Source organism: Rhincodon typus, chromosome 1 (assembly GCF_021869965.1).
Source record: "Rhincodon typus isolate 14 chromosome 1, sRhiTyp1.1, whole genome shotgun sequence".
NCBI lineage: Eukaryota > Metazoa > Chordata > Chondrichthyes > Orectolobiformes > Rhincodontidae > Rhincodon > Rhincodon typus.
In genome coordinates, this window is record NC_063332.1 from 99,100,683 (window position 1) to 99,126,997 (window position 26,315).

At 39.6% G+C, this 26,315-nt stretch overlaps 2 protein-coding genes across 3 annotated transcripts in view; one reads left to right on the forward strand and one right to left on the reverse strand.

The window, feature by feature from the left end:
• haspin (histone H3 associated protein kinase) overlaps positions 1-19,712 on the forward strand; it is a 56,328-nt gene extending 36,616 nt beyond the window's left edge. For both annotated transcript variants that reach the window (XM_048600445.1, XM_048600452.1), the window contains exons 8-15: positions 7,030-7,115; positions 10,476-10,538; positions 12,258-12,349; positions 14,375-14,454; positions 14,534-14,622; positions 17,652-17,794; positions 18,559-18,661; positions 19,454-19,712. In XM_048600445.1, coding sequence (XP_048456402.1) covers positions 7,030-7,115; positions 10,476-10,538; positions 12,258-12,349; positions 14,375-14,454; positions 14,534-14,622; positions 17,652-17,794; positions 18,559-18,661; positions 19,454-19,661 — 864 coding nt within the window. In that variant the 3' untranslated portion in view covers positions 19,662-19,712. The remainder of the gene's footprint in view (positions 1-7,029; positions 7,116-10,475; positions 10,539-12,257; positions 12,350-14,374; positions 14,455-14,533; positions 14,623-17,651; positions 17,795-18,558; positions 18,662-19,453) is intronic.
• A 3,355-nt stretch (positions 19,713-23,067) lies between these two features.
• Positions 23,068-26,315, reverse strand: part of LOC125484373 (protein FAM184B-like) — a 35,353-nt gene continuing 32,105 nt past the window's right edge. The window contains exon 7 of the mRNA XM_048602815.1: positions 23,068-24,863. Coding sequence (XP_048458772.1) covers positions 24,776-24,863 — 88 coding nt within the window. The 3' untranslated portion in view covers positions 23,068-24,775. The remainder of the gene's footprint in view (positions 24,864-26,315) is intronic.

Here is a 26,315-nt window from a genome sequence, read left to right on the forward strand (position 1 = left end):
TCTCTTCTGGCTGATTTGCCCTTCTGAGCACTTTGTTCTGCTGTGCACAACCTTTTGGGCATTAGTCCCTCCTTTTGATGCACTACTGCTAGCACGTTATTTCAGTTGTTTGGTCCATCTTGTTCCCTTTAATTTTGTCCCGAACCTTCCTATCCTTACATTTTTTTAAAAAGTAAAACTCCATCTTTTTAGCAAGTTTTCAATTATCCTTCTATTTTCTTTATAATGATGAAGGACCTTTGGACGCTAAATAATGCCATATAAATTCATGATGTAGTACAAGATGGTGCTTATATTGCAACTGCTACAGTGAGCTATGATGTAAGCATCTTTTTCTTGTGTAGTGATACCTTTTTTTTTCTATATAGAGCAAAATAAAAGGAGCTTGGACAGGAAGGCCTCCTTAGATCAATGTATTATAACAGTCTATTTCCTCTAAGTAGGCTAAACTAGATCTTTATCCAACTATTAACTTGAATTGGTATTTAGTTTCAATCATTATTTTTTACCCTGATTTGTTTCAGCTATGTCTCTTGCAACTATTTAACCTATTTTTCTAATCAACCTGTTCAGAGATGTTATTACACACCTCTGGAGCAGGTGTGACTTAATCTGGGCCTCCTGGTCCCAGGTTAGCGACTTTATCACTGTGCCACATCAGGGCCCTACCAACTATTGAATCCAGCTTCTCAAAAAAATATTTGTACTATTTAAATGTTTGAACAGCCTACATGGTCTTAACTCCAAGTTATGCTTATCTCATTTGAAACGACTCTTGTCATTTGAATCTGAAGATTGTGGTTCAGTTCTAGGATTTGAGCACATACCTGAATTGCCACTTTAATGCAATTCTGAAAGGGTGCATTGTTGGAACTGTCTTCCATTGAATGAGACTTTAAACTGATCTACCTTTTAAAGTCATGGAGATCTACATCACAGAAAAATGCTCTGGTCAAACTGGTCAAAAACTCTAATATACTGTAGACTACTGTAATCCTATTTTCCAGCATTTGGCCCATAGCCTTGTATGCCTTGGCATGGGAAGTGCACATCTAAATACTTGAATGTTATGAGCATTTCTGCCTCTATCACCCTCACAGGCACTGAGTTCCAGATTCCCACCGCCTACTGAGTGAAAATTGTTTTTGCTCTCAACCTTGTAAACCGTCTGCCCCTCACCTTTAAATCAATGCCTCCTGGTCATTGATACCTTCACCAAGGGGAAAAGTTCCTTCTTGTCTACCCTATCATAATTTTATACATTTCAATCATGTCCCCCTACATATCCTCTGCTTAAAGGAAATCCCAGTCTATCCAATCTCTCTTCAGAAATAAAACTCTCCATTCCAGACAAAATCCTGGTAAATCTTCTGTACCATCTCTGCAGTGCAATCACATCCTTCTTAGGATGTGGATCCCAGAATTGCTCACAATACACAAAGCTGTGGCCTAAATAATGTTTTATACAGTTCTAGCATTACCTCCTTGATCTTAAACTTTATGCCTCTGCTAATAAAGTTAAAAGTCCCATTTGCCGCCTTAACCGCTTTACCTATGTGTCCCAATACCTTAAGGGACTGGTGCACATGAACACCAAGTTCTCTCTGATTATCTATGCTTTCCAGGGACCTACTGTTCTTTTTGTATTCCCTTGCCTTTTTTGTCCTGCCCAAGTGCATCCATGCACTGATGAATTAAATTCCATTTGCCACTGATCAGGCAATCTAAACAGCCCATATATATCCTCCTGAAATCTAAGGTTATCTTCCTCACGATTTATCATCCTGCCAATTTTCATATCAACTGTGAATTTACTGATCAACCCTCCCTGAATTTAAGTTTATGCATGCCACAAGCAGCAAGGATTCCAACACTGATCCCTGCAGAGCCCCATTGGACAGAGGCTTCCAGTCACAGAAGCACCCCTCCAACTGTCACCTTCTGCTTCCTGCCACTTAGCCAATTATGGATCTAATTTGCCAAATTTTCTTGGATCTCATGAGGTTTTACTTTTGCTATCAGTCTCCCATACATGCCTGATCAAATGCATTGCCGTCATTTACACACCTAGTCACCTTTTTGAAAAATTGGTCAGACGTGACCTCATTTGAACAAAACCATGCCGATTGTTCTTGATTAATCACTGCCTCTTGAAGTGTAGATTGACTCTGTCCCTCAGAATTGTTATCCCACAACTGAGGTTAGACTGACTGGCCTGTAGTTTCCTGGTTTAGCTCTTGAATAATGATACCACATTTGCTGTCTGTCTGGTCTTCTGGCATCTCTTCTGTGGTCAGAGAGAAATCAAACTATTGCCAGCGCCCCAGCTATTTCCTCCCTTCCTTACTCAACAACCTGGGACACATTTCATCCAGCCAGGAGATGTATCCACTTTTAAGTCTGCCAGACCACTCAGAACCTCCTCTCTGTCTAAGCTAATTTCTATAATTGTATCACAGACCTTTTCCCTGATGTCTGTGCCCACAATGTTCGTCTCACTGGTGAACATAGACACAAAGTATTCATTTAGATCCCTACCTATGACCTCCACCTCCATGCACAAATTACAACTGTGGTCTTTAATCAGCCCTCCTCATTCCCTAGTTATCCTTTCACCCTTAATGTATTTGTAAAATAACTTAGCAGTTTCTTTTATTTTATCTGCCATATTCTTTCATACCCCTGCATGAAAGTTCTAAGTTTCCCTTGTACATTCTGCACTGTAGGGCTTTTGCTGTTTTGAGATATTGGTATGTGCCATAAACCTCCCTTTTCTCTTTTTATCCAATCCTGTATGTCTCTCAATATCCAGTGTTTGGTGGATTTTTTGGTCCTATTCCTTATGTTTATTTCTTTTTCTATTCATTTGTGGGATGTGGGCGTCGCTGGCCAGCCAGCATTTCTTGCCCATCAATAGTTGCCCTTGAGAAGGTGGTGGTGAGCTGCCTTCTTGAACCGCTGCAGTCTACCAGCTGTAAATTGACCCACAATGCCATTAGGGAAGGAATTCCAGGATTTTGATCCAGTGACAGTGAAGGATCAGTGTCAGAATGGTGATTGGCTTGGAGGGGGACTTGTAGGTTGTGGTGTTCCTATATGTCTGCTGCCGCTGTCCTTCTAGATGGAAGTGGTCGTGGGTTTGGAAGGTGCTGTCTGAGGATCTTTGGTGAGTTTATGCAGTGCATCCTGTAGATAGTACAGACTGCTGCTACTGAGCGTCGGTGGTGGAGGGAGTGGATGCTTGTGGATGTAGTGCCAATCAAGCGGGCTGCTTTGTCCTAGACGGTGTCAAGCTTCTTGAGTGTTATTGGGGCTGCACTCATCCAGGCATGTGGGGAGTATTCCATCACACTCCTGACTTGTGCCTTGTAGATGGTGGACAGGCTTTGAGGAATCAGGAGGTGAGTTACTCGCTGCAGTATTCCTAGCTTCCGACGTGCTCTTGTAGACACTGTGTTTATGTGGTGAGTCCAGTTGAGTTTCTGGTCAATGATAACTTCCAGGATGTTGACAGTGGGGTATTAAGTGATGGTAACACCATTGAATGTCAAGGGGTGGTGGTTACATTATCTCTTATTGGTGATGGTCATAGCCTGGCATTTGTGTAGCACGAATGTCACTTGCCAATTGTCAGCCCAAGCCTGGATATTGTCTAGATCTTGTTGCATTTGAACATGGACTGCGTCAGTATCTGAGGAGTCACGAATAGTGCTGAACATTGTGCAATCATCGGCAAACATCCCCACCTCAGACCTTATGATGGAGGGAAGGTCATTGATGAAGCAGCTGAAGATGGTTGGGCGAGGAACTCCTGCAGAGATGTTTTGGAGCTGAGATGATTGACCTGCGCCAACCATGACCATCTTCCTATGTGTCAGGAATAACTCCAACCAGCAGTGAGTTACCCCCTGATACCCATTGATTCCAGTTTTGCTAGGACTCCACGATGCCACACTCAGTTGAATGCAGCCTTGATGTCAAGGGCTATCACCCTCACCTCACCTCTGGATTTCAGCTCTTTTGTCCGTGTTTGAACCAAGGCTGTAATGAGATCAGGAGCTGAGTGGCCCTGGCGGAACCCAAACTGGGCGTCACTGAGCAGGTGCTGCTTGATAGTGCTGTTGATGATGCCTTCCACCACTTTACTGATGATTGAGAGGAAACTGTTGGGGCAGTAATTGGTCGGGTTGGATTTGTCCTGCTTTTTGTGTACAGGGCAATTTTCCACAATACCGGGTAGATACCAGTGTTGTAACTGTATTGGAACACCTTGGCTAGGGGAGCGGCAAGTTCTTGAGCACAAGTCTTCAGTACAATTGCTGGAATGTTGTCAAGGCCCATAGCCTTTGCAGTATCCAGTGTCTCCAACCGTTTCTCCAACAGGCCACATGGAATGAATTGAATTAGCTGAAGACTGGTACAAAAACAAAGTTGCTGGAAAAGCTCAGCAGTTCTGGCAGCATCTGTAAAGGAAAAAACAAAGTTAACGTTTCGGGTCCAGTGACCCTTTCTCAGAACTGTTAGTGGCTGGGAAAATGTCAGTTTATATGCAGAAAATAGGGAGGTGGGTGGGGTAGGGAGTAAACGATAGGATAGAGCCCAAAGAGAGAGAGAGACAGTTGGACAGACAAAGGAGTTGCCAACGATCAGGCTGGCAGGGTGAGTAGTTGTCAATGGGGACTGTTAGTGACTAACAACAGAGGGTGTGTAAAGGCAGGCTATGTGGTAACAAGGCCTGGTGTATGGGTTAGGGGGGCTAGGACATGGGAGAGTTTAGGCCCTAAAATTATTGAACTCAATATTGAGTCCGGAGGGCTGTAGGGTCCCCAAGCGGAAAATGAGGTGTCGTTCCTCCTGCTTGCACTGAGCTTCACTGGAACACTGCAGCAAGTCAAAGACCAAGATGTTGGCCAGGGAGCAGGGTGGTGCGTTAAAGTGGCAGGCAACAGGTAGTTCAGGGTCTTTTTTGCAAGCAGAACGCAGATGTTCTGCGAAGCAGTCGCCAAGTCTACTGAAGACTGGTATCTGTAATGCTGGGGACTACTGGAGGAGGCCGAGATGGATCATCCACTCGGTACTTCTGGCTGAAGATTGCTGCGAATGCTTCAGCCTTATCTTTTGCACCGATGTGCTGGGCTCTTCCATCATTGAAGATGGTGATATTTGTGGAGCTTCCTCCTCCAATGAGTTGTTTAGGTGTCCACCATCATTCACAACTGGATGTGGCAGTACTGCAGAGCTTAGATCTGATCTGTTGGTTGTGGGATCGCTTAGCTCTGTCTATCACTTGCTGCTCTCGCTATTTGGCGTGCAAGTAGTCCTGTTTGGTGGCTTCACCAGGTTGATACCTCATCTTCAGGTATGCCTGGTGCTGTTCCTGGCATGTCCTCCTGCATGCTCCTTTGAACCAGGATCGATCCCCTGGCTTGATAGTAATGTTTGAGTGGGTGATATGCGGGCCATGAGGTTACAGATTGTGCTCGAGTACAGTTTTGCTGCTGTTGATGGCCCACAGCACCTCATGGATGCCCAGTCTTCGGTTGTTAGATCTGTGTGAAGTCTGTCCCATTTAGCACAGTGATAGTGCCACACAATGGAAGTTATTCTCAATGTGAAGGTGGGACTTCGTCTCCACAAGGACAGTGCGATGGTCACTCTTACCGATACTGTCATCGACAGATGCAACTGCAGCTGGCAGATTGGTAAGGATGAGGTCAAGTAAGTTTTTCACTCTTGCTTGTTCCTTCACCACCTGTCGCAGACCCAGTCTAGCAGCTATGTCCTTTAGGAGACAACCAGCCCAATCTGTAATACTGCTGCTGAACTACTCTTGGTCGTGGACATTGAAATCCCCCACCCAGAGTATGTTTATGCCCTTGCCATCCTCAGTGCTTCCTCCAAGTGTCGTTCAACAGGAAGGAGTACTGATTCGTCAGCTGAGGGAGGAAGGTATGTGGTATTCAGCAGGAGATTTCCTTACCCAGGTTTAACCTGAAGCCATGAGACTTCACGGGATCCGGAGTCAATGTTGAGGACTCCTAAAGCAACACCCTCCCAACTGTATACCACTGTGCCACCACCTCTGCTAGCTCTGTCCTGCCAGTGGGACAGGACATATCCAGGGATAGTGATGGTGTTTTTTTTTCTTTATTTATTAATTAACGGTATGAGGGTGCCACTGGCTAGGCAGCATTTATTGCCCATCCCTAATTGCCCAGAGGGCAGTTCAGAGTCAACCACATTGCTGTGGGTCTGGAGTCATGTGTATGCCAGACCAGGTAAGGATGGCAGTTTCCATCCCTAAAGGACGTAAGTGAACTAGATGGGTTTTTCTCAACAATTGGCAATGGATTGTGATTGAATTAATGCTCACAATGTAGCTTTATACTTCTCATTGCAAAAGTACATTCCATTCTTCAGATCACTTGTCATTGTTGTGCATTACCCCTTCCTCCAGCTAAAGGTAGTCCCTGTGCTTTCCAATTACAATCAACAATGTAAACAAGAATAACAACCTCCCCCCACCCCCTGCAAAACTACAACCACCACCCCCTTTTTTCTCCTTAATTAGCTGCTCATTAACACAAGCCCAGGGTCCAGGCACTGTAACAAAAAATCAGCTACCCCTCCTTGCATTTGTCTGTTATCTTTTTTGAGATGCAGAAGGACTAGAATTGGGCATGGTTTGAGCATCAGCTCTTTATAAGTAGTCAAAGTGAAGCAAAATACTTAATTTATACAGCAGCAGCAATCTGGATTACTTTTTCCTGATGAGAGAGTTGTATCCAGACTTTCTCACAAGTAAAAGGGCCATTTGAATGAATGGCTATTTTAAAGTTGTTTTTAAAGGAGTGATCAACTCTTAAGCAAACAACCATTCACGTTTATTGCCATATGCTGCTGTCACATGTAACATGCTAATATATCAACAAATCCCAGAAAGATTCTAAAGCTAATTAGCATGTTTTTCCATCAACAACACTCCAGTGAAAACCTGCAAGTTATGTTTTCTTTGCTCTCGACTTGCAGATAATCCCTATCGAAGGGGGGAAGCTTGTGAATGGTGAATCTCAGAAGAAATTTGAAGAGGTCCTGCCTGAAATAATAATTTCGAAGTATGTGTTTATATTTTAGAATTGGTTTTAATAATTAGTTTGAGTTGTTTTTTGTTAATGAGGAGAAATCATTGCTGGATAATGGAGTGCTTTTGGCACATGCACTAAACTTTCACAAGTTAGGTGTAGTGCAGGAAGGATGTAAAGTTATCTTTACTTTAGTATTATTCAATATAAATAAATGGTGACAGCATTTTAGTTACATACATCAATTTTAATTTAAAATTTCTTTGCATTAAATACAGATCAATATATCTCAAGTACATTTTTACTTAATATCTTTCACCTTGACTTTAATACGAGCTTCAGATACAGTGCATCGTATGCAGTTTCAATGTTTTGACCAGTAATTACAAAGTAGTATTTTTCCTTCAGTAGTGTTACTATGGAGATTAGGTAAATCCACTTCCTGCTTACCACCACATTGTGGGTGACTACCATGCGTCTTGTAAGAGCTGTTCATTAAATATTGAGTTTGCTTTACTCTGCTTATCTTGAGGGTTTATGTCACTTGGTTAAGTAGCTGAAGACAGTTTCCCTCTCCATGGTGCTGAAATCTGGCATTTTTTTCATGGATATTGTATCCATTTTGCCATAAGTAGCAACTAAAGAAGTAATGAGTTCAGGAGCTGAAAAGCCCTGGCGGAACCCAAACTGAGGTCACTTAGCTATTGCAAACTGGTGCTGCTTGGTAGCACTGTATGTCACAAAGTCCATCACTTTATTGATGATCAAGAGTAGACTGATGGGGCGGTAATTGGCTGGGTTGGATTTGTCCTGCTTTTTGTGTACAGGACATACCTGGGCAATTTGCCACATTGCTAGGTAGATGCCAGCGTGTAACTGTACTGGACGAGTTTGGCTAGTGGATTGGCAAATTCTGGAGCACAAGTCTTCAGTACTGTTGCTGGAATGTTGTCGGGGCTCATAGTCTTTGCAGTGTCCAGTGCCTCCATGTGATTCATGATATCTCATGGGTTGAATCGAATTGGCTAAAGCTGGGGATCACAAGAGGAGGCCGAGATGGATCATCCACTTGGCACTTCTGGCTGAATATTGTTACGAGTGTTTCAACCTTATCTTTTGCACTGATGAGATGGACTCTTCCATTATTGAGGGAGGGGATATTTGTGGAGCCTTCTCCTCCAGTGAGTTGTTTAATTGTCTACCACCTTTCGCAACTGGATGTGGCAGTACTGCAGAGCTTAGATCTGTTCCTTTTGTTGTGGGATCTTTTTTGTCTATAGTCTGTCTACCACTTGCTGCCTATGCTGTTTGGCACACAAGTAGTCCAGTTTGGTAGCTTCACCAGGTTGATGCCTCATTTTTATGTATGCCTGGTGCTGCTCCTGACATGCTCTTCTGCACTCTTCATTGAATCAGGGTTCAATGTACCCTGGCTTAATGATATATGGGAATATGCCAGGCCATGAGATTGCAGACTGTACTGGAGTACAATTCTGCTATTGTTGATGGCCCGCAGCACCTCACGGATGCCCAGTCTTGAGTTGCTAGATCTGTTTGAAGTCTGTCCCATTTAGCACAGTGATAGTGCCGGGCAACACGAAAGCTGTCGTTCAGCACAGTGATTGGGATACATGACATAATGGCAGATGTCCTCAATGTGACAGTGAGTCTCTGTCTTCATAAGGACTGAGCAGAGGTCGAACCAACAACACTGTCATGGACAAATGCATCCATTTAGAACTGTATCAACTTAAAACTGAATTGACATTGTCAAAAGTTATTTCATTTTAGTATTTTGAAAGCCATCAAAGAGAAAACAAGGGTCAAGAGGGCAAGCCAAGAGCAGCTAAAAATGAGATTTCAACTTGAAGCCAGCAGACAGAACTACATGAGATCAAACAGAATAAGCAGCAAGTGATATACAGAACTAAGTGATCCCACAACCAACAGATCAGATCTAAGCTCTGTAGACCTGCCACTTCCGGGTGTGGACAATTACTGTCCTGTTACTCTGCTCTCAATCATCAGGAAAGTGATGGAAAGTATTATCAACAGTGCTATCAAGCAGCGCCAGCAATAACCTGTTCACTGATACCCGATTTGGGTTCTGTCAAGGCCACGTAGCTCCTGACCTCATTGTGCCTTGGTTCAAACATGGACAAAAGAGCTGTATTCCAAAGGTGAGATGCAGGTGACAATCCTTGACATCAAGGCTGCATTTGACTGAGTGTGGCATCAATGAGCTCTAGTAAAACTAGAATTGGGGGCAAAGTCTCCTCTGGTTTGAATCATGCCTGGAATGTGGGAAGATAGTTGCGATTGTTGGAAGTAAGTCATCTCAGCTCCAAGACATCTCTGCAGGAGTTCCTCAGGGTAGTTCCTTAGACCCAACCATCTTCAGCTGCTTCATCAATGACTTTCCGTTCATCATAAGGTTAGAAGTAGGGATGTTTGCCAATGATTGCACAATATTCAGTACCATTCACGCTGACTCAGATACTGAAGTAGTTCATGTTCAACTGCAACAAGACCTGGTCGATATCAAGCTTGGGATGAAAAGTGGCAAGTAATATTTACACCACACAAATGCCAAGCAATGACTGTCTCTAATAGAGACAATCTACCCACCACTACTTGATATCAACGGCATTAATGTCACTGAATTCCCCCATTTTAAACATCCTGGCGATTACCATTGACCAGTAACTCAACTGGACATGCCTTATAAAAACAATGGTACAAGAGCAGGTCAGATAATAAGAATACTTCACTGGTTGGGTGCAGCTCCAATAACAAAAACCTTGACAAAATCCAGGCCAAAACCATCCATTTGATTGGCACCGCATCCACATGCGTCCACTCCTTCCACCATCAGCCATCGGCAATCAGCAGCATTGTGTACTATCTACAAGATGCCCTGTAGAAATTCACCAAAGATCCTTAGATAGCACCTTTCAAACCCATTTCCATCTAGAAGGATAACGGCACCAGATACTTGGGGACACTACCACCTGCAAGTTCCCCTCCAAGCCACTTACCATTCTGACTTGGAAATATCTCACCATTCCTTCAGTGTTGCTGGTCACACTCTTGGAATTACTTCCAAACCATATTGTGGGTGTACATACAACACACTGACTGCAGCGGTTAAAGAAGGCAGATCACCACCAGCTCAAGGGCAGCTAGGGACAAGAACATATGCTGGCTTAACCAGCAATGCCCATGTCCCACAAGTGAATCTGAAAAAATGGTAGCCTCTTCAAGACACACTACATAGCTGGACAGCATTTTATAGATAGTATGATACCATGTTATCTAGTGCTCAATGGAACTGTTGTTTTACTATTTCAACCAACAATAATTCTAAATGGAAAAGTATCTCCCAAACTCTAGGCAATTAAGTCAACTGAGTGAAGAAAGTGAAAACTGCTCAAATGGATTTATTACCTTACATTCGTAAGTGGACTTATTTAAATATGATTTTTCATTTGAATTTTGTGAGTACATTGTTATTAGCTCCTACAGCATTAGTATCAGTTAATGCTGTAGATGTTCTTTTAACATGGTCACTTCAAAAAGATGGCATTAACCTTTTAGCTCCCTTCCTTCAGTGGATTTATAAGATCTCCCTCTTGGATTATCTATGATAAAACTAGTACACAGAAAATATTCTGAGTAAGAATCTGAGCACCACCACTGCCATTTGTCAGAGATGGGCCTCACTTTTAGGGGTTTGATGTCAGCCTTTTTCATCTAGTTGATAATTGACTTCTATATCAAAGGTTTAATCACTGTGATTATGGTTGCATATTAATAAATACCTAACTGCCAGACAATAATGTGTCCACATTGGCAACTGAGAAAAATAAACTCTTGATTTTCTAAAATTTCAGAGTGAATGCCAACAAAAATGAAATGCACATTTCTGTCAAGTTGATAAAATCATCAAATTTAATGCCACAGAAAAGGCCATTTAGCCGAGTGTGCTTTTGATTAATTGAAAGTTAATCCAATTGGAAATTCTATCTCTAAATAAGAAAACTTCTAAGTTTTACAAGTCTGGTTCATTTTTGTTTTCCAGAGCACATGCTCATTTCAAAGTGTTTAATAGGAGCGACCATGACCAAATTGACTCAATAAACACATTTTAAATATTTTGGGGCTAAAATTCCATAGCTCTCCAGCTGCTTCCTGGCAAGCTCCACTTTGGCAGGATGGTGGGACCCAGATATGATGGTGTGTATTGGGAGTAGAGAGAGAGTTATTTAAAATTCATTCACAGGATGAGGGCTTCACTGGCTGGGTCAGCATTTATTGCCTGTCCCTATTGCCCAGGCAATTAAGAATCAGCCACATTGTTGTGGATCTGGAGCCACGTGTAGGCCAGATCATAAGAATGGCAGATTCCATTCCCTAAAAGAGATTAGTGAACCAATTTTTTTTTTTGATATTAAGAATCTAATGATGACCATAATTCCAGATTTTTATTGAATATAAATTCTACCAACTGCCATGGTGGGATTCAAACCTAGGTCCCCAAAACGTTGCCTGGCTCTGTGAATTAAGAGTCCAACAATAATACTACTAGGCTGTCACTGCCCCCTAAATAAATGACTATTCTGTTCTAGGATCTAAATGGCAACCATCATGGGGTTTCAGAACACATGACTGACCTGAATCCCAAAGAGTAGTAAGGGCGTGGAATGCCCTGCCTGCAAAAATAGTAGACTCGCCAACTTTAAGGGCATTTAAATGGTCATTGGATAAACATATGGATGATAATGGAATAGTTTAGGTTAGATGGGCTTCAGATTGGTTTCACAGGTCGGCGCAACATCGAGGGCCGAAGGGCCTGTACTGCGCTGTAATGTTCTATGTTCTTTGTTCTATGTTCTATTTGCACATTTTGGGGGTGTAGCAGGATTGGAGTTGATCCTGCCATTCTAGGACAATTAGGAACACCAACATCCTGGACTTGGACAGAGAGGCTAAATTTTGTGTCTACCGTACTGTACCGAGTGTCCATCCTAGTTATTGCACATATTTTGGAAATGTCTTTGTGTCATCATGTTGTGGATTTTAAAAAAAGTCACACTGTACTAGTCTTGTTATGTATCTGGGCTAATTAATATAAATCACGTCAAATAGTTTGTAAACTAAATTATTGTTTTGTAGTGTGCATTGTGTAAAAGATTCTTATCCTCTGGAGTTACTTAAAGCTTGGGACAAGTATAATCAAGCCAAGTCTTCGGAAAATGACCGTCCAGGTGAGAATTTTAATAGCTCATTTTGACAATATGACAGGATTTGTCCAGTCGCAAAAAATGTTTTCTGGCACAGTTGGGAGCATTGAGATGCACCTTTTAGAAGTTTGGGTCAGACATGTACAGCAATTATTTTGATGTTTGAAAATTGCATACAGCAAGAAAATGAGGACCAAATTGTATTGGGATTGTTTTGATTTCTTGCATGAGAAATATGAAAGCCAGATATAATAGAGCAAGAATAGGATAGATGACAGCCTAATGATATTAGGCCAACAGACTACTGATCCAGAGACCCATGTAATGTTCTGGAGATTAGGGTTTGAATCCCCACCATAGCAGATGGTGGAATTTGAAATCAATAATAATCTGGAATTAAGAGTCTAATGATAACCATGAAACTATTGCTAATTGTCTTTTAGGGAAAGAAATCTGCCGTCCTTACCTGGACTGGCTATATGTGACTCCAGATCCACAGCAGTGAGGTTGACTCTTAACTACCTTCTGGGCAATTAGGAATGGGCATAAATGCTGTCTTATCTTGTAACGCCCACATCTCATGAATAAATTTTTTAAAAGAATTTAATCAGACACCCATGCCTACCTTTTGTAAGGAAAGAGATCAACAAATGTGGGATTTGAATCTCTTCTACCATCACGTGGCCTGTTGAATCCCTGCTTTGGAAAAAATACTAATTTCCTTCTCCCTCATTGCCAGAGAATAAATGTTTGATCAGAATCATTGGGATGATAAATGCACCAATTTCATGGTCTCCTGTACTCCAAAGGCATCTGAAACAGTGATTCTCCATAAAGAGCACCAGGCTCTGTTTTACCAAGGGATCTAACATGTGCTTTAGAACTCCTCTGAGAAATTCAGATACCCTGAAAAGATCAGGCACTGGGTTCTGCTAATATTTTTCGGTGTGGTTTCAGCTGTCACAAATTAGGCAACTTTAGGTTGTGTTTCAAAAGAAAAGATGTACAGAGTGGTCCTTGGTGATCCTGAGAGCTGTTGCTGGTCCAGGATCACCACATCTTGCTGGGATATTAGCTGAGGTCTATTACCATTGAGACAAGCAGCTTATATTGGACTCTGACGATGGAATGAACTGGCTTTCAAAATGTAGCAGGCTGAGCATCTTAAATTATTCAAAAACAAAACTGAGGCCTAATTTAGGTGAGCCTTGGGCTTTCTGGCTAGGATAGTGCTTAGAGTATTGTTTTTGCAACTAAAATCAGTTAACATGCAATCCCTATTTTAAGAGATTGACTGACCTTTCTAAAATTTATTTAGAAGTGCATGCCATTATTTTAAATAACTGGCACCAATTTCTCTCAAGGCCTTTACACATTATTTGGCATAACTGACTTTTCTAACAGTTTGCTTTAATTAATTTCTTGTTACTTTTAGTAAATTCAGGAATTATCCCTTCAGTTTCTAAAAAGTGTCTATTTCAGGGTCTTACCTTGCATTTAATTATTTGCATTTTACTGATGTGGAAATATAATGTGCTATATCACCAATGTTTTCAAGGGATGATTGTCCCTCTATTTTTGACCTCATTGTTAAACTGGACAGTGACAAGTAACCAGACATAGATTTTTTCAAAAGGAAAATGTGATTGGAGTTTAGTGATTCATCAACCAGTCTCTCCATGGGTTTATTCTCGATGGTGTTGCTGCTTTCTCAACGTTCTTGCTATCTGACTGATTTCAGAGTATTTGTGACAAATTTCAGTTGCTTTGAGAAAACTCATTGTCAAAAAAACAAAGTGATATGAAATAATTATAATTGGGGATATACACAACATTCAAAGTCTCTTCACTTTCTACCAGGATCGAAGTGCTCAGTAACTGAATTTTTTTTTGTTATTCAATAAAATGATCTCCATTAGACTCTACTTAAAATCAGAAACTTGTGATTGATTCTGGTTGAAATGTAGCTCAAAAGTTTAGTTGTTTTGTAAATTCTCCAGATTATTGAAATCTCTAAACAGTAAATAAAGCATATTTTCTCTTCACCAGATGAATCATGTGAAGAACAACTTTACATCATTTTTGAATTTGAAAATGGCGGTTATGATCTCGAAAGTTTGAGGACAAAGGTAACATTTTAAATTATTTTCACGATTACACGACATCTGTTTCTATTAAATTTATTGAACTATCAAACTGTTCTTGCAGATACCTTCTCTTGAATCAGCAAGAAGTATACTGCATCAAGTAACTGCATCCTTGGCTGTTGCCGAAAATGCTTTAAATTTTGAACATAGGTAAGGAAGGAAAGCAGAATTTTTCAATTTCCTTTTCATAAAGAAAGGCTTAGTTCTATATTGGGCTTTTCAATACCACTAGATCTCTCAAACCACTTTATTTTACATCTGAGGTAGTACTTTTTGAAGTGTAGTCAAACATAATGGAATACATAATAATAAATACTATGCTTGCCAGTTTCAGGGACTCCTTTAATATTTAAAGATCTGTTTGTTGAGAACAGGCTTGCTGCAGAATTATGACTCAATTGAATGTATAGATTTAGCAGTATGACTTACATGGATTTTTGCAGTAACACCATTGTGGACCAAGGTCCTAGGATTTTTTTTCATTCACTGATAGGATACAGGCATTTATGGCAGGGCCAGTATCTATTACCAGTTCCTAATTGCCCTTGAGAAGGAATGGTGGTGAGCTGCCTTCTTGAATCACTGCAGTTCATGTGCTTTGAGTAGTCCCACAGTATTATTAGGGAGGAAATTCCAGTGTTTTGACCCAATGGCTCTTAAGCAGTGGTGGTTATATTTCCAAATCAGGGTGTCTTGGAGGGGAACGTGCAGGTAACGTTGTTTCCATTTATCTGTTACCCTTGTCCTTCTCGAGGGAAGTTGTTGCTGGTTTGGAAGGTGCTAGTTTAAAGAGCCCTTGTGAATTTCTGCAATGTAGATCCATCTTGTAGATGGTACACATTGCTGCTACCGAGCATCAGTGGGTGGAGTGAATGGATGTTTGTGGATGTGGTGCTAATCAAGTGGACAGCTTTGTCCTGGGTGGTGTCACTTAAAGGGTTGTGAATCTTTGGAATTGTCTACCTCAGAGAATTAGAGATACTCCACTGTTGAATACATGTCAGACTGAGATAGACAGATTTTTGATCTTGAGGAATCAAGGGAAATGGACAATGGGTTAGTGTGATGAAGCCAAAGATCAGCTAAGATTGTATTGAATAGCAGAGCAGGCTCAGTGAGCCGTGTAGTCTGCTCCTCGTTTTCCTGAATGAGAGCATGGTTTTATTTAGCCGATATAAATTCCTTCAATTCTTTTGGAAGGTGCTGAAGGCCTCTGGGTATTTGTTCTTGAGCCCTTCCTTCAGGGGAAAAGTAAGGAAACAAGTAGTCGTGAAATAATGGGCAGTCACATAGTTCATTAAACCATCGACACAAAGCAGGGTATGACTGAAATATTGGAGAATGTTTCATTTACTGATAAACCAGCAGATCAAATGGAAATTCATACTACTACTTGTTACGATCATCTCCTAGGCCAGTATCATATATTACATTAAACTATGAGATGCCTCTGAGTGCAGCCCAAACAACACTCAAGAAGCTTGACACCACCTAGGACAAAGCAACTCGTTTGATTGGCACTGCATCCACTCCCTCCACCACCAATACTCCGTAGCAGCAGTGTGTACTGTCTACAAGATGCACTGCAGAAATTCACCAATATCCTCAGACAGCACCCTCCAAACCCACAACTTCCATCTAGAAGGACAAGGGCAGCAGACATATAGGACTTCTTAGGGCCTAAATTCTCATGTCCCAGCCCCCTACCCCACACACCAGGCCTTGTTACCACACAGCCTACCATTACACACCCGCTATTGTTAGTCACTAACAGTCCCCATTAACAACTATTCACCCTCCCAGCTTGATCATTAGTAACGCCTTTGTCTATCCAACTGTCTTTCTCTCTCTATGGGCTCTATCATGTCGTTTACTCGCTACCCCACCCACCTCCCTATTTTCTGCATATAAACTGATGTTTTCCCAGCCACCATCAGTTCTGAGGAAGTATCACTAGACCTGAAACGTTAACTGTTTTTTCCTTCACAGATGCTGCCAGACCGGCTGACCTTTTCCAGCAACTTTGTTTTTGTATCACCACTTCCAAGTTCCCCTCCAAGTCACTCACCAACCTGACTTGGAAATATATTGCCGTTCCTTCACTGTCACTAGGTCAAAATCGTGGAATTCCCTCCCTAATAGCATTGTGGGTCAACCCACAGCAGGAGGACTGCAGCGGTTCAAGAAGGCAGCTCACCCCTGCCTTCTCAAGGGCAAGTATGGATGGGCAAGAAATGCTGGCCAGTCAGCAATGCCCACATCCCACAAATGAATAGAAAAAAATGTTGCTTGTATCTTTCCTAAACATAATTATTGGGAGCTATATTCTAAAACAAATTGGCCTTAAGTTATTAAATCAGCATTATTGTGAAATCGTAAGTAGTACACCCGTGTTTTAATGCCACTGTAGCCTGATCACTTGAGATACTGGGGGAAATGTCATTGCTCATGTTTTGATATTATTAACATTGTTCTCTGTAGCTTAGCTGGCCTTCAGTCAAGGATTTTAAGAATTGGTGTAATGAACATGATATAAAATTACTGGGGGACTAATTTTCTACTTTTTTTTTAAATTACCCCATGGATGATTGCTTATGTAAAGAATAAACCATTCTCAAAAGAAGAGAATCAATCACTGAAAATCGATACTTAATTGTATACCATGGGTAATTGATGTTAATATTGTAATTGATGCAACTTTTTTCATTTTATAAGCTGAAAAAAAAAGTTTGAACCCCAAATTCCTTAGATAATTTTAAAGGGGTGGAAATATAATGGTACAGGACTTCCAACTTGCACTTTTCCTGTGACAATACTTAGAATATTTGAATCAGATAGACCCCCAACTGCGAGAACAATGCATCATGAGGTGGAAATTTGATGCCTAATAAAAGGTAGAGAAGATATTTTTTATTTTGCCACCAAGCCAGGTAGGAAGAGACAAGGAGGGACAAACACCCAACATTTTAGATTCAAATTTGTGGAAGTTGTGTAAAATAGAAATCCCACACATCTGGACTCTGCCTCATATTGTGGATTCCCAGCAATAATCACATTGAAATCTATCCTCCCCAGCCCAGAAACATTGTTTCCTGTGTATTTTGCTGTTTGGAATCTCTGTTTTTCTTTTAAATATTAATTGTGTATTTATCTGGGTTTTTGTTCAAATTCATTTTCAGAGACTTGCACTGGGGAAATGTTCTTATCAAGAAAACTACCATCAAACAAATTGAATACAAATTGTGTGGGAAGACTTTCAACATTGACACTCATGGATTTGTGGCCAATATTATTGATTATACATTGTCAAGAATGGGAACAGGTTAGTAGTATCATCCATACATTTTCACAAAATTGTTTTAATCCATTTGCCTGATCAAAAGATCTGCAATTTTAAAAAAAAAGCAGCATGCGCATTCTGGTACTGGATCTACTAATATAAGAAAAACAAAAAATCTTTATAACAAGAACGAGAACAGGTCAGATGCCCTTCTTGAACCCTCTTTATCACTCAGAGATTACAGTCGATCTGTGGCCAAGCTCTGTATACCTGTCTTTGTCCAAATCATCTTCAATTAACAGAAATCTATCAACCTCCAATGCTTAAAATGATCAATCCGACAAGCATCAAATGCAAGAGAAAAGGTTCCAAGTATCTTCTACACTGGTGTAATAATTTTGACAGTAAGTCTATTCTATGATACTTGTGAAAAATCCATATAATTATCATCAACCACACTACTTCATCGACACTTTGTTTATCAAAGAATTCAAGTAAGTCAGTTAAGCACAATTTTCTTTTTTAACATATCCATGTTGACTTTCTTTTATTAGCCCACACTTTTCGAAATCCTAATTAATTTTGTCCCAGATTATTGTCACAAAAATTAAAGCATCTACACCACTGACCTTTTGGTCATCTCACACGTAGTTGCCTCAGTTACCATCTCTGTTTTTTTAAATACGAATATAGCATCTACAGGCCTCTACTCCTTTAGCACCACTAGCAAATCATTGTACTGTAATCACATCCACATATCTATTATTCACTACATTTATTGGACTGTAATTATTTGCTCTCCCCAGATGATGTTGTACATTTCTGTGATCTTTCCTCTGAGGATAGTTTCTTTTGTGGACAAGGAGATTACCAATTTGAGATATACAGAAAAATGAAGGAGGAAAATCTGTGAGTAATTGCAAGTATTTAACAATTCTTTTTCATAGAGTCCATCCACATGTTGTGAAAAATCACTTTACGTTTGTCATATGACATATAACACTTGCAGAGAAAGTATTGAGGCACTTGAGGCTACCAAATGGCGATGCATATTTTGGTAACTGTACACGCTGGGGTAATTTTAATAGGGTTTGGTGGGCATTGTTGGACATTAAATATATGCCTGTTCCTTTGACAGCAGCTGGCAGGGGTTGTTGGTTTGTGATTCCATTCTAGTTCTCTTGTGAGTCTAGTCGTGATTACATATAGAAGAAAAGTTAGTGATTTTTATTAAGAATTTTTCAATCTGAAATATTGCTTTGGAAACCTACCGGGGTCATAATGTTACCATTTTGGTGGTATAGTTTCTAATCATTTAAATCCAAGTGTAAGCATATTACACCTGTTCTGTCATACTCTCATAGATGTTAATAGGTTTTTTTAAACCCCAGCTTAAGAATAGATCATAAAGGGATATTATACAAGCATTTGAAGTATTCAAATATGAACTTCACTGAAAAAGTGTCTTTTCTGTTTTGCATGAATGTGTATCAAATTAATGTTGCAGTTGATGATATTCTCAGGGTAAAATAGCCAAAATATTTATGGAATAATTAAAGTACACTTGCATACCATTATAAGTTGACCATTTATAGGAATCCAAATCTTGAAAATTCATAATGTTGCTATTTTTAAAAAAAAAATTTCTCTTTTGTGGTTTTTAAATAAAACTGATGAATATTTATTTCTCTTGTTTCTCAGTAACAACTGGGCAGAATATAATCCTCACACAAATGTGTTATGGTTGCATTACTTGGCTGACAAAATGTTAAGCATGCAGTACAAGAAAAGAAACACCAAAGCACACAGAATACTTAAAGAAACCTTTAAGGAGTTCATGCAAGAATGTCTAGAGTATCAGTGTGCTGTAGATGTACTAACATCAACTCAACTGTTTCAAAAAAGCTGAAATATTTTATTTTTATCTCAGACATGTAAATAAACTTGCATGACCTTTAAAGGAGTGATTTTATAAATATTGTAAAATATCATGTATTGTTTAAATAAAATTCTTGTGTAAAATGATTGCTTGTATGTAATAGATTAAATCTGTTATTTAGTTTTTATTTTTCCAAAGCAAAATTGCATTCTACTAAATATGACTTTTCAAACAGAGCTTGCAATTGATTTTTAATTTGTTTCCTTTTTGGTACTATTAATAGCACTGGAAACAATCTGTATGCCAATAGAAAGTGAGATAAAAGAAAATTGCTTTGAGCCATTTCTATTATTTATTAGCCTGACTGAGTCCGTGGCTTCTTCATCCTGACCCAGAAATTGAGTTCGACATTCACACCAGAAACCTGAGCTCATATCTAAGTTGACAGTCAAGTACAAGACTGCAAAAGAGCTCCATTGTTGGGGCTGTTGGTCTTCAAGTTAGATGGAGGAAATTTTCCCAGTATTTCTGTAATCTGTCATCGCTCAGCAGCTTCGTTGGTTATTCTGTTCATTTCTACTTTTGGGCTCTGACACGCAGTATGGTTTGTGTTCAAATTAGACCATTGCTTGTGAAACACTTGGAAGATGTTCGAGTACAGGTTTAAATTCTTTATTTGCTTACCAAATACCTGCTGCTCTTGTCATTCTAGTTGGTGGAGCTTACAGGTTTGGAAGCATCTGCCAAAAGAGCCTTGATGTGTTGCTGTGGGTGGAGAGAGTTGTTGAATAACTTTGTGAATGGCTTGCTGATCAAACAGACTACAGTGCTGTGGATGGTATTGAGCTTCTTGAATCCTGCAGCTGCATCCACTCAGGAAAGTGGACAATATCCATCCTACTCCTGCTTTGTGGTCCTTGGAGAGGCCTTTGGTTGGGAGGTGGTCTTCTCATCATAGCATACCTTACCTCTGGTATGTTTTAATACCAGATCTCGTGTAGATCTGAGGAGTTGTGATATGAAGCTGAAAAATGCAATCATTAATAGACAGCACAAATTCTTACCTTAATGTGGAAAGAAGGCAATTGAATGTCAGCATGGATTTAGAAAAGGGAAATTATCCATGACAAATCTACTGGAATACTTAGAGGACGCAACTAGTAGAATTGATCAGGGGACCCAATGAGTGTGGTTTATTTGGACTTGGATTTGGAAGGCTCTTGACAAAGTCCCATTGAAGAGATTAATGTGTAAAATGAAGCGCATGGGATTGGGTGTAGTGTATTGAGATGAATTGAAAAATTGGTTCGCAGACAGGAAACAGAGTAGGAAAAAGACCCATTTTTCCAAGAATACCAGGCAATGATTAATGGGGTAATGCAGAGATTGATACTAGCACCCCAGCTATTCACAATATATGTTCATGATTTGGAATAGGGAACTAAATGCGATATCTCAAAATTTGCAAATGACACAAAGCTGGGTGGAAGGGTGAGTGAGTTATGAGGAAGATGCGGCAATGTTGCAGTGTGATTGGAACAGATTGTGAGGGGAAAAATGCATGACAGATGCAGTATAATATGGAAAATGTGAGGTTATCCACTTTGGTAGCAAAAACAGCAAGGCAGATTATTTGAACAGCTGTAAATTGAGCGAGGGGAATGTTCAATGAAACCTGGGCATCCTCGTGCACTAGTCGCTGAAAGTAAGCGTGCAGGTGCAGCAGGCAGTAAAGAAGGCAAACTGTATGTTAGCCTTCATACTGTATGGATTTAAGTACAGGAACTAGGACGTCTTGCTGCAATGAAACAGGGCATTGGTAAGGCCACACTTGTAATATTGTGTGTAGTTTTGGTCTTATCCAAGAAACCTATGAAATTCTGACAGGTTGGATGCAAGAAGGATGTTCCCAATTTTGGGAGGAGGGGGGATGTCCAGAACCAGAAGTCATGGTTTAAGCATAAGGGGTAAACTTTTTAGTACGGAGATAAGGAAATTTCTTCATCCAGAAAGTGCTGAGCCTGTGGAATTCACTCAACCACTTCGTGTGGTAGAGCAAAACATTGCATTTTCAAGGAGGAGGTCAATTTTAGCTCTTGTGCCTAAAGGCTTCAAGGAATATAGGGGGTCAGGGGGACAGGATTAAGGTGTTGAGCTCAATGATTAGCCATTGAAAAGCCGATTAGGCTCAAGGGGTCACGTGCATACTTCTGTTCCTACGTTTCTATGAAGCAGTTGAAAACAGACAACAATCAAAATACATGGCTGTGGTGACCAGATACTCAAATTCACCCACAAGGATCACCAACTGGGGGAAAAAATCATCCCCATGAATCAAAAAGGAAAGGGTGAGGAGCCACTCCTCTGAACGTAGGTTAACTCTTTCCCAAGATTGCTGCAGATCAGTTTACTGAGGTTTGGGGACTGGGAGTGTAAGGGTGAAAGTACTGGTGATGAATTACTTAAATGAATGTAGTATCTCTAGCTTAAGGCTGCATTTGTTCAGGAACCATATAAGAAAAAGTATAGTTGATACTGTAATGAACACACCGTCAATTTAAATCTGTGGTTAAGATCTGAAAATTAGAAATGATAGCTTGGGGCTGAAATAACTGGCTTCAAATGACCACAACTATCTTTTTTTATATGCCGGATATGACTCCCAGCCACTGGAGTGCTTTCTTTCCAATTTTCCAATTGACTGAAAGTTTACTTGGTCTTCTGCTGATACATTTGGTTGAATTGGACTTTTCTTTTAAAATGCTGCTAACTAAAAAAGTTGAAGTTTGACTTGACTGGGCATTGGAATAAGAGCTAATTGTCATGGCCAGAAGGCAAGAACCTGATCATTGAATATTGAACTATACCTTTATATATAGTTTTAAAATGAATAATTCTGCTTAATTTTTAAAAGATTCATAATTAGCAGTATTCTCTATTTTACACATTGTGTTTTATCCCTGATCTTGGTACCTGGATGCTCTGCTTTCTCCTCTCTCAGTTCTCAATTGCAGCTGCCCTGTTGTATAAGGGAACGGTAGGAACAAATTTATATTAAAAGCACAGAACAAGAAAGGACCTTTTGATTCACAAACCATTTACATAGACTAAGTCTGGAATTTGTTATTATATAAATCATTGTTTCATAAGGTTAATGGTATTGAGAGTTTATGTTGTGCTTCCAAGGAATAAATTATATTTTCTTAAGATTACACTTGGCTAACAAATATTCTTTGTAATGGAATCATCAAAATAATAATTACATCGATTGTTTTGGGATGTGCTTGGTATTGATCTGTATATACCCAATTCATTTCTGGTATTTGTGTTGTCATGTCTTAGTCTTTACTTGACTCTTCCCAAAAGAAAATGTTATTTATTTTAATATTTACAGTGAGAATTAAATTACATTTACAAACTGTACAAATAGCACCAGGCTCTCTGGGTACAACACAGCAATATTGCACTAACAGAGATAAAGTTAGCAGGAGAAGACCTATTATTGTGCTCCCGGTTGGGATGAATGCTGTTGATGATGAGCAGTCATCAACCAGCACAAAAGTGCGGGTAGCATGCATTGTACCTAGGAAACAGACCACGTTTGATCTTAACACTGAATGCCCAGAAAATTAAGTCTTAGTTGAGATTGTCCTTAACCACTTGTTTTTCCTGAATTCCTGAAGTATACATTGTTATTATCTCCTCACACAGGTAAATTCTTCAACCATATTCTGTCCTTACAATTGGTATTATCTTCTAATGAAAGAAAGATCTTGATGCTTATCTTAACAGCATGATTTTACATGTTTTGTTCAATTCAACACAGTGAATGTTAATGTCCAAATGAATGCATGCTGTAAAATGGCTGTAAACTACCTATTAGTGGTTTCTATAGGTAAAACTATATGCTCACGCTGAGTTATGTATTACTTAATTCCTGGACACTCTGCCTTATTCTATCCACAATAAACTCTTGTCCTCATTTTTAGAACAAATGTACTCTCTTAAAATTCTGATATATACAATGCTGAATGACTTTAGTAATAGTATGGTTAACTGGGCTGTTTCAGTACTCTTGGCAAAGTTAATTTTTGTAGCTACCTCTTCAATTACTTTGGAGGTAGTCTTCCATTTTCAAGCTTAACATGTCTTTGGTGGAAAAGGCATTATAACTCATGCATTTTTTTTTGGGATTTGAATTGGCTATTCATGAATCCATTTTGCTTCATAATATCAACTCCTCAAAGTTACTGAAATTATAGTTGTTAAACATTATACTAATATAATGTTCTACACATCAGTTCTTGAGAATCTGTGAAGCATTTTCTTTGTTCTCTCATTGAATATTGGCCATTTAAGAGTTTTTTTTAAAAATGACATAGCAGGGAAGATAGTTGTCTGCCATCCGGACACTGGAGGTTTCTGTCCTGAATCCTGGTAGCATTGACATTAATGGTCAAGAACAACCTATTAGCAACTATTCAGAATGATGGCAACTCCTCTAACTGGCTATATGAAGATTTGAGTCATAATATGTAAAATGTTAAAGCAGAACATTGACAGAGTAGGCAAGAAAAGGAAGCAAATTCTGCATTCCAGACCCCACCACCAGTGGGACATCCTCCCTATGTAACCAAAGATTGATGAGCTAAGAATCTGTTTATTTAGTCACATGGAGACGAATGGCAGAAACTCCACCACCCTGAATAGATGTCCTTGGATCATAGGGAAGTTGATGACAACAGTAATAAGTCTCCCAAAGCTATTTTAAAATTAATGGTAAAACAGCATGCAAGAAACAGTTCTTTTTGATATAAAAGCTCTAGTGGGACAGCATGCTAATGTTTACACCAGAGTTTTGAAACATGGTATTTTACATACAATTGCCAAAAGACACATGCCCTCCTTCAGTCAGTTGATCTGGGGATATGCTGAGCAGAGACACACTTCCTCATAAGAGAGTAAAAATGAGTCAATCCCCACTTCATGTAATTTCTTGTAAGTTGTTCAGAACAACACTGGCATATCCTTACAAGCATTCTGCCTCTACAATCTCAGTTGGAATCTGGAAAATGTTAGTTGAGAAGAACATTTAAAAGGAAAATAACTGGCAGAATGGGAATAAATACACATGTAGCTCATTCCTAGAATGAAAAATACTTTGTGAACCATTCCTGTCGCTGAAGATCTTTTCCTTTAGTTTCTTTATTCTTGCCTTTCTCATTTGAAATGCTGTAATGGGAACAGAAAAAAGTTAATTTGCATTATTTGGTGATTGATCTGATGCTACATACTTAATCTTTATATGTAACATCATAAGATAATTATAATATGCTTTTGAGGACTTAACATCTTACAAGACTTTTAAAATACTAGCAGCATTGAATCTGTTTCTTTTCTGGCGTGTATTCTCTTAAAAAGGTGGAATTAGAAAACTAAGTGGAAGCACAGACCGTTTAACAGTATTCTCTGTTTAAAATTGCAATAAATCAGTTTCAATAATGATATTCTAAGGTTAATCTGATATTTCCATTTGATATAAATTGCTAGGCAGCAAGACCTGATTAAATTATTTCTAACAATAAATCCAATTTACAGCACAAAAAATTTTGCTCTCATTTGAAAAAAAAACCTTTGCTATTGGTTTAGATTCCTGTGGCTCCTGAAAGGGAAGTTATAGCCTAGTAGTTTTATCGCTAGACTATTAATGCAGAGACCCAGGGAATGTTCTGGGGACCTGAGATGGACACCTGTCTTGGAAGATGGTGGAATTTGAATTCAATAAAAATCTGGAATTAAGAGTTGAATGATGACCATGAAATCATTGTTTAAAAAAATTACATCAGCTTCACTAATGTCCTTTAGGGAAAGAAAGTGCCATCCTCACCTGGTCTGGCCTATTTGTGACTCCAGAACCATAGCAATGTGGTTGATTCTTAACTGATCTCTGGGCAATACATACTGGCTTAGCCAGTGGCACCAACATTCCCATGAATTAATTTTTTTTTAAAAATCAAGCAGAATGAGTCTCTCCATTAGTTTCTTGTAATTGTTCAATATCCACACTTTGGCATCACAGTAATTCATATTAATTTCTCCAATCACGCTTTTAAAATTCTCTGGATATAGGTACTGAAAAGACTGTATTTATTGTTCATCCTTAATTATCTTGAGGGTGGTAGGGTGGCTTTCTCACAGAATTCTTATTGTTCTTGCTAATGCTTCTATGAAAGGTTTCACATTATTATTCTGAAGTTCCTCACCTAACAAAAATAAAACAGTTACAAATGTCCCATGTCAATGAGTTAAGTGACTTGGTGGGGATGCTGGAGATGAACAGTATTTTGGCTCTTGTCCTGTTCCGTAATTGAGATTAGAAGACTTTTACAAAATAACCTTGATCAGTTGCAGCAGTGTATCCTTGAGATTTACATACCACAGCCAAAGTATAATGTTAATATTGGGACTTTTTTTTTTTCTGTCCTCTATTGAGTTTGTAAAATGTTGAGGTTGCATTCATCCAGATGAATAGTGTGTATCCTATCGCGTTGCTAACTTCAGTCTTGCAGGTGACTGAAGCTTTAAGGGGGTCAGGATGTGAGCCACCTCCTTGAGTACCCGGTTTCTGTCTTCATAACCAGCGTTCATATGGCTGGTGCAGTTCTATTTCTGGTCAATGATGAA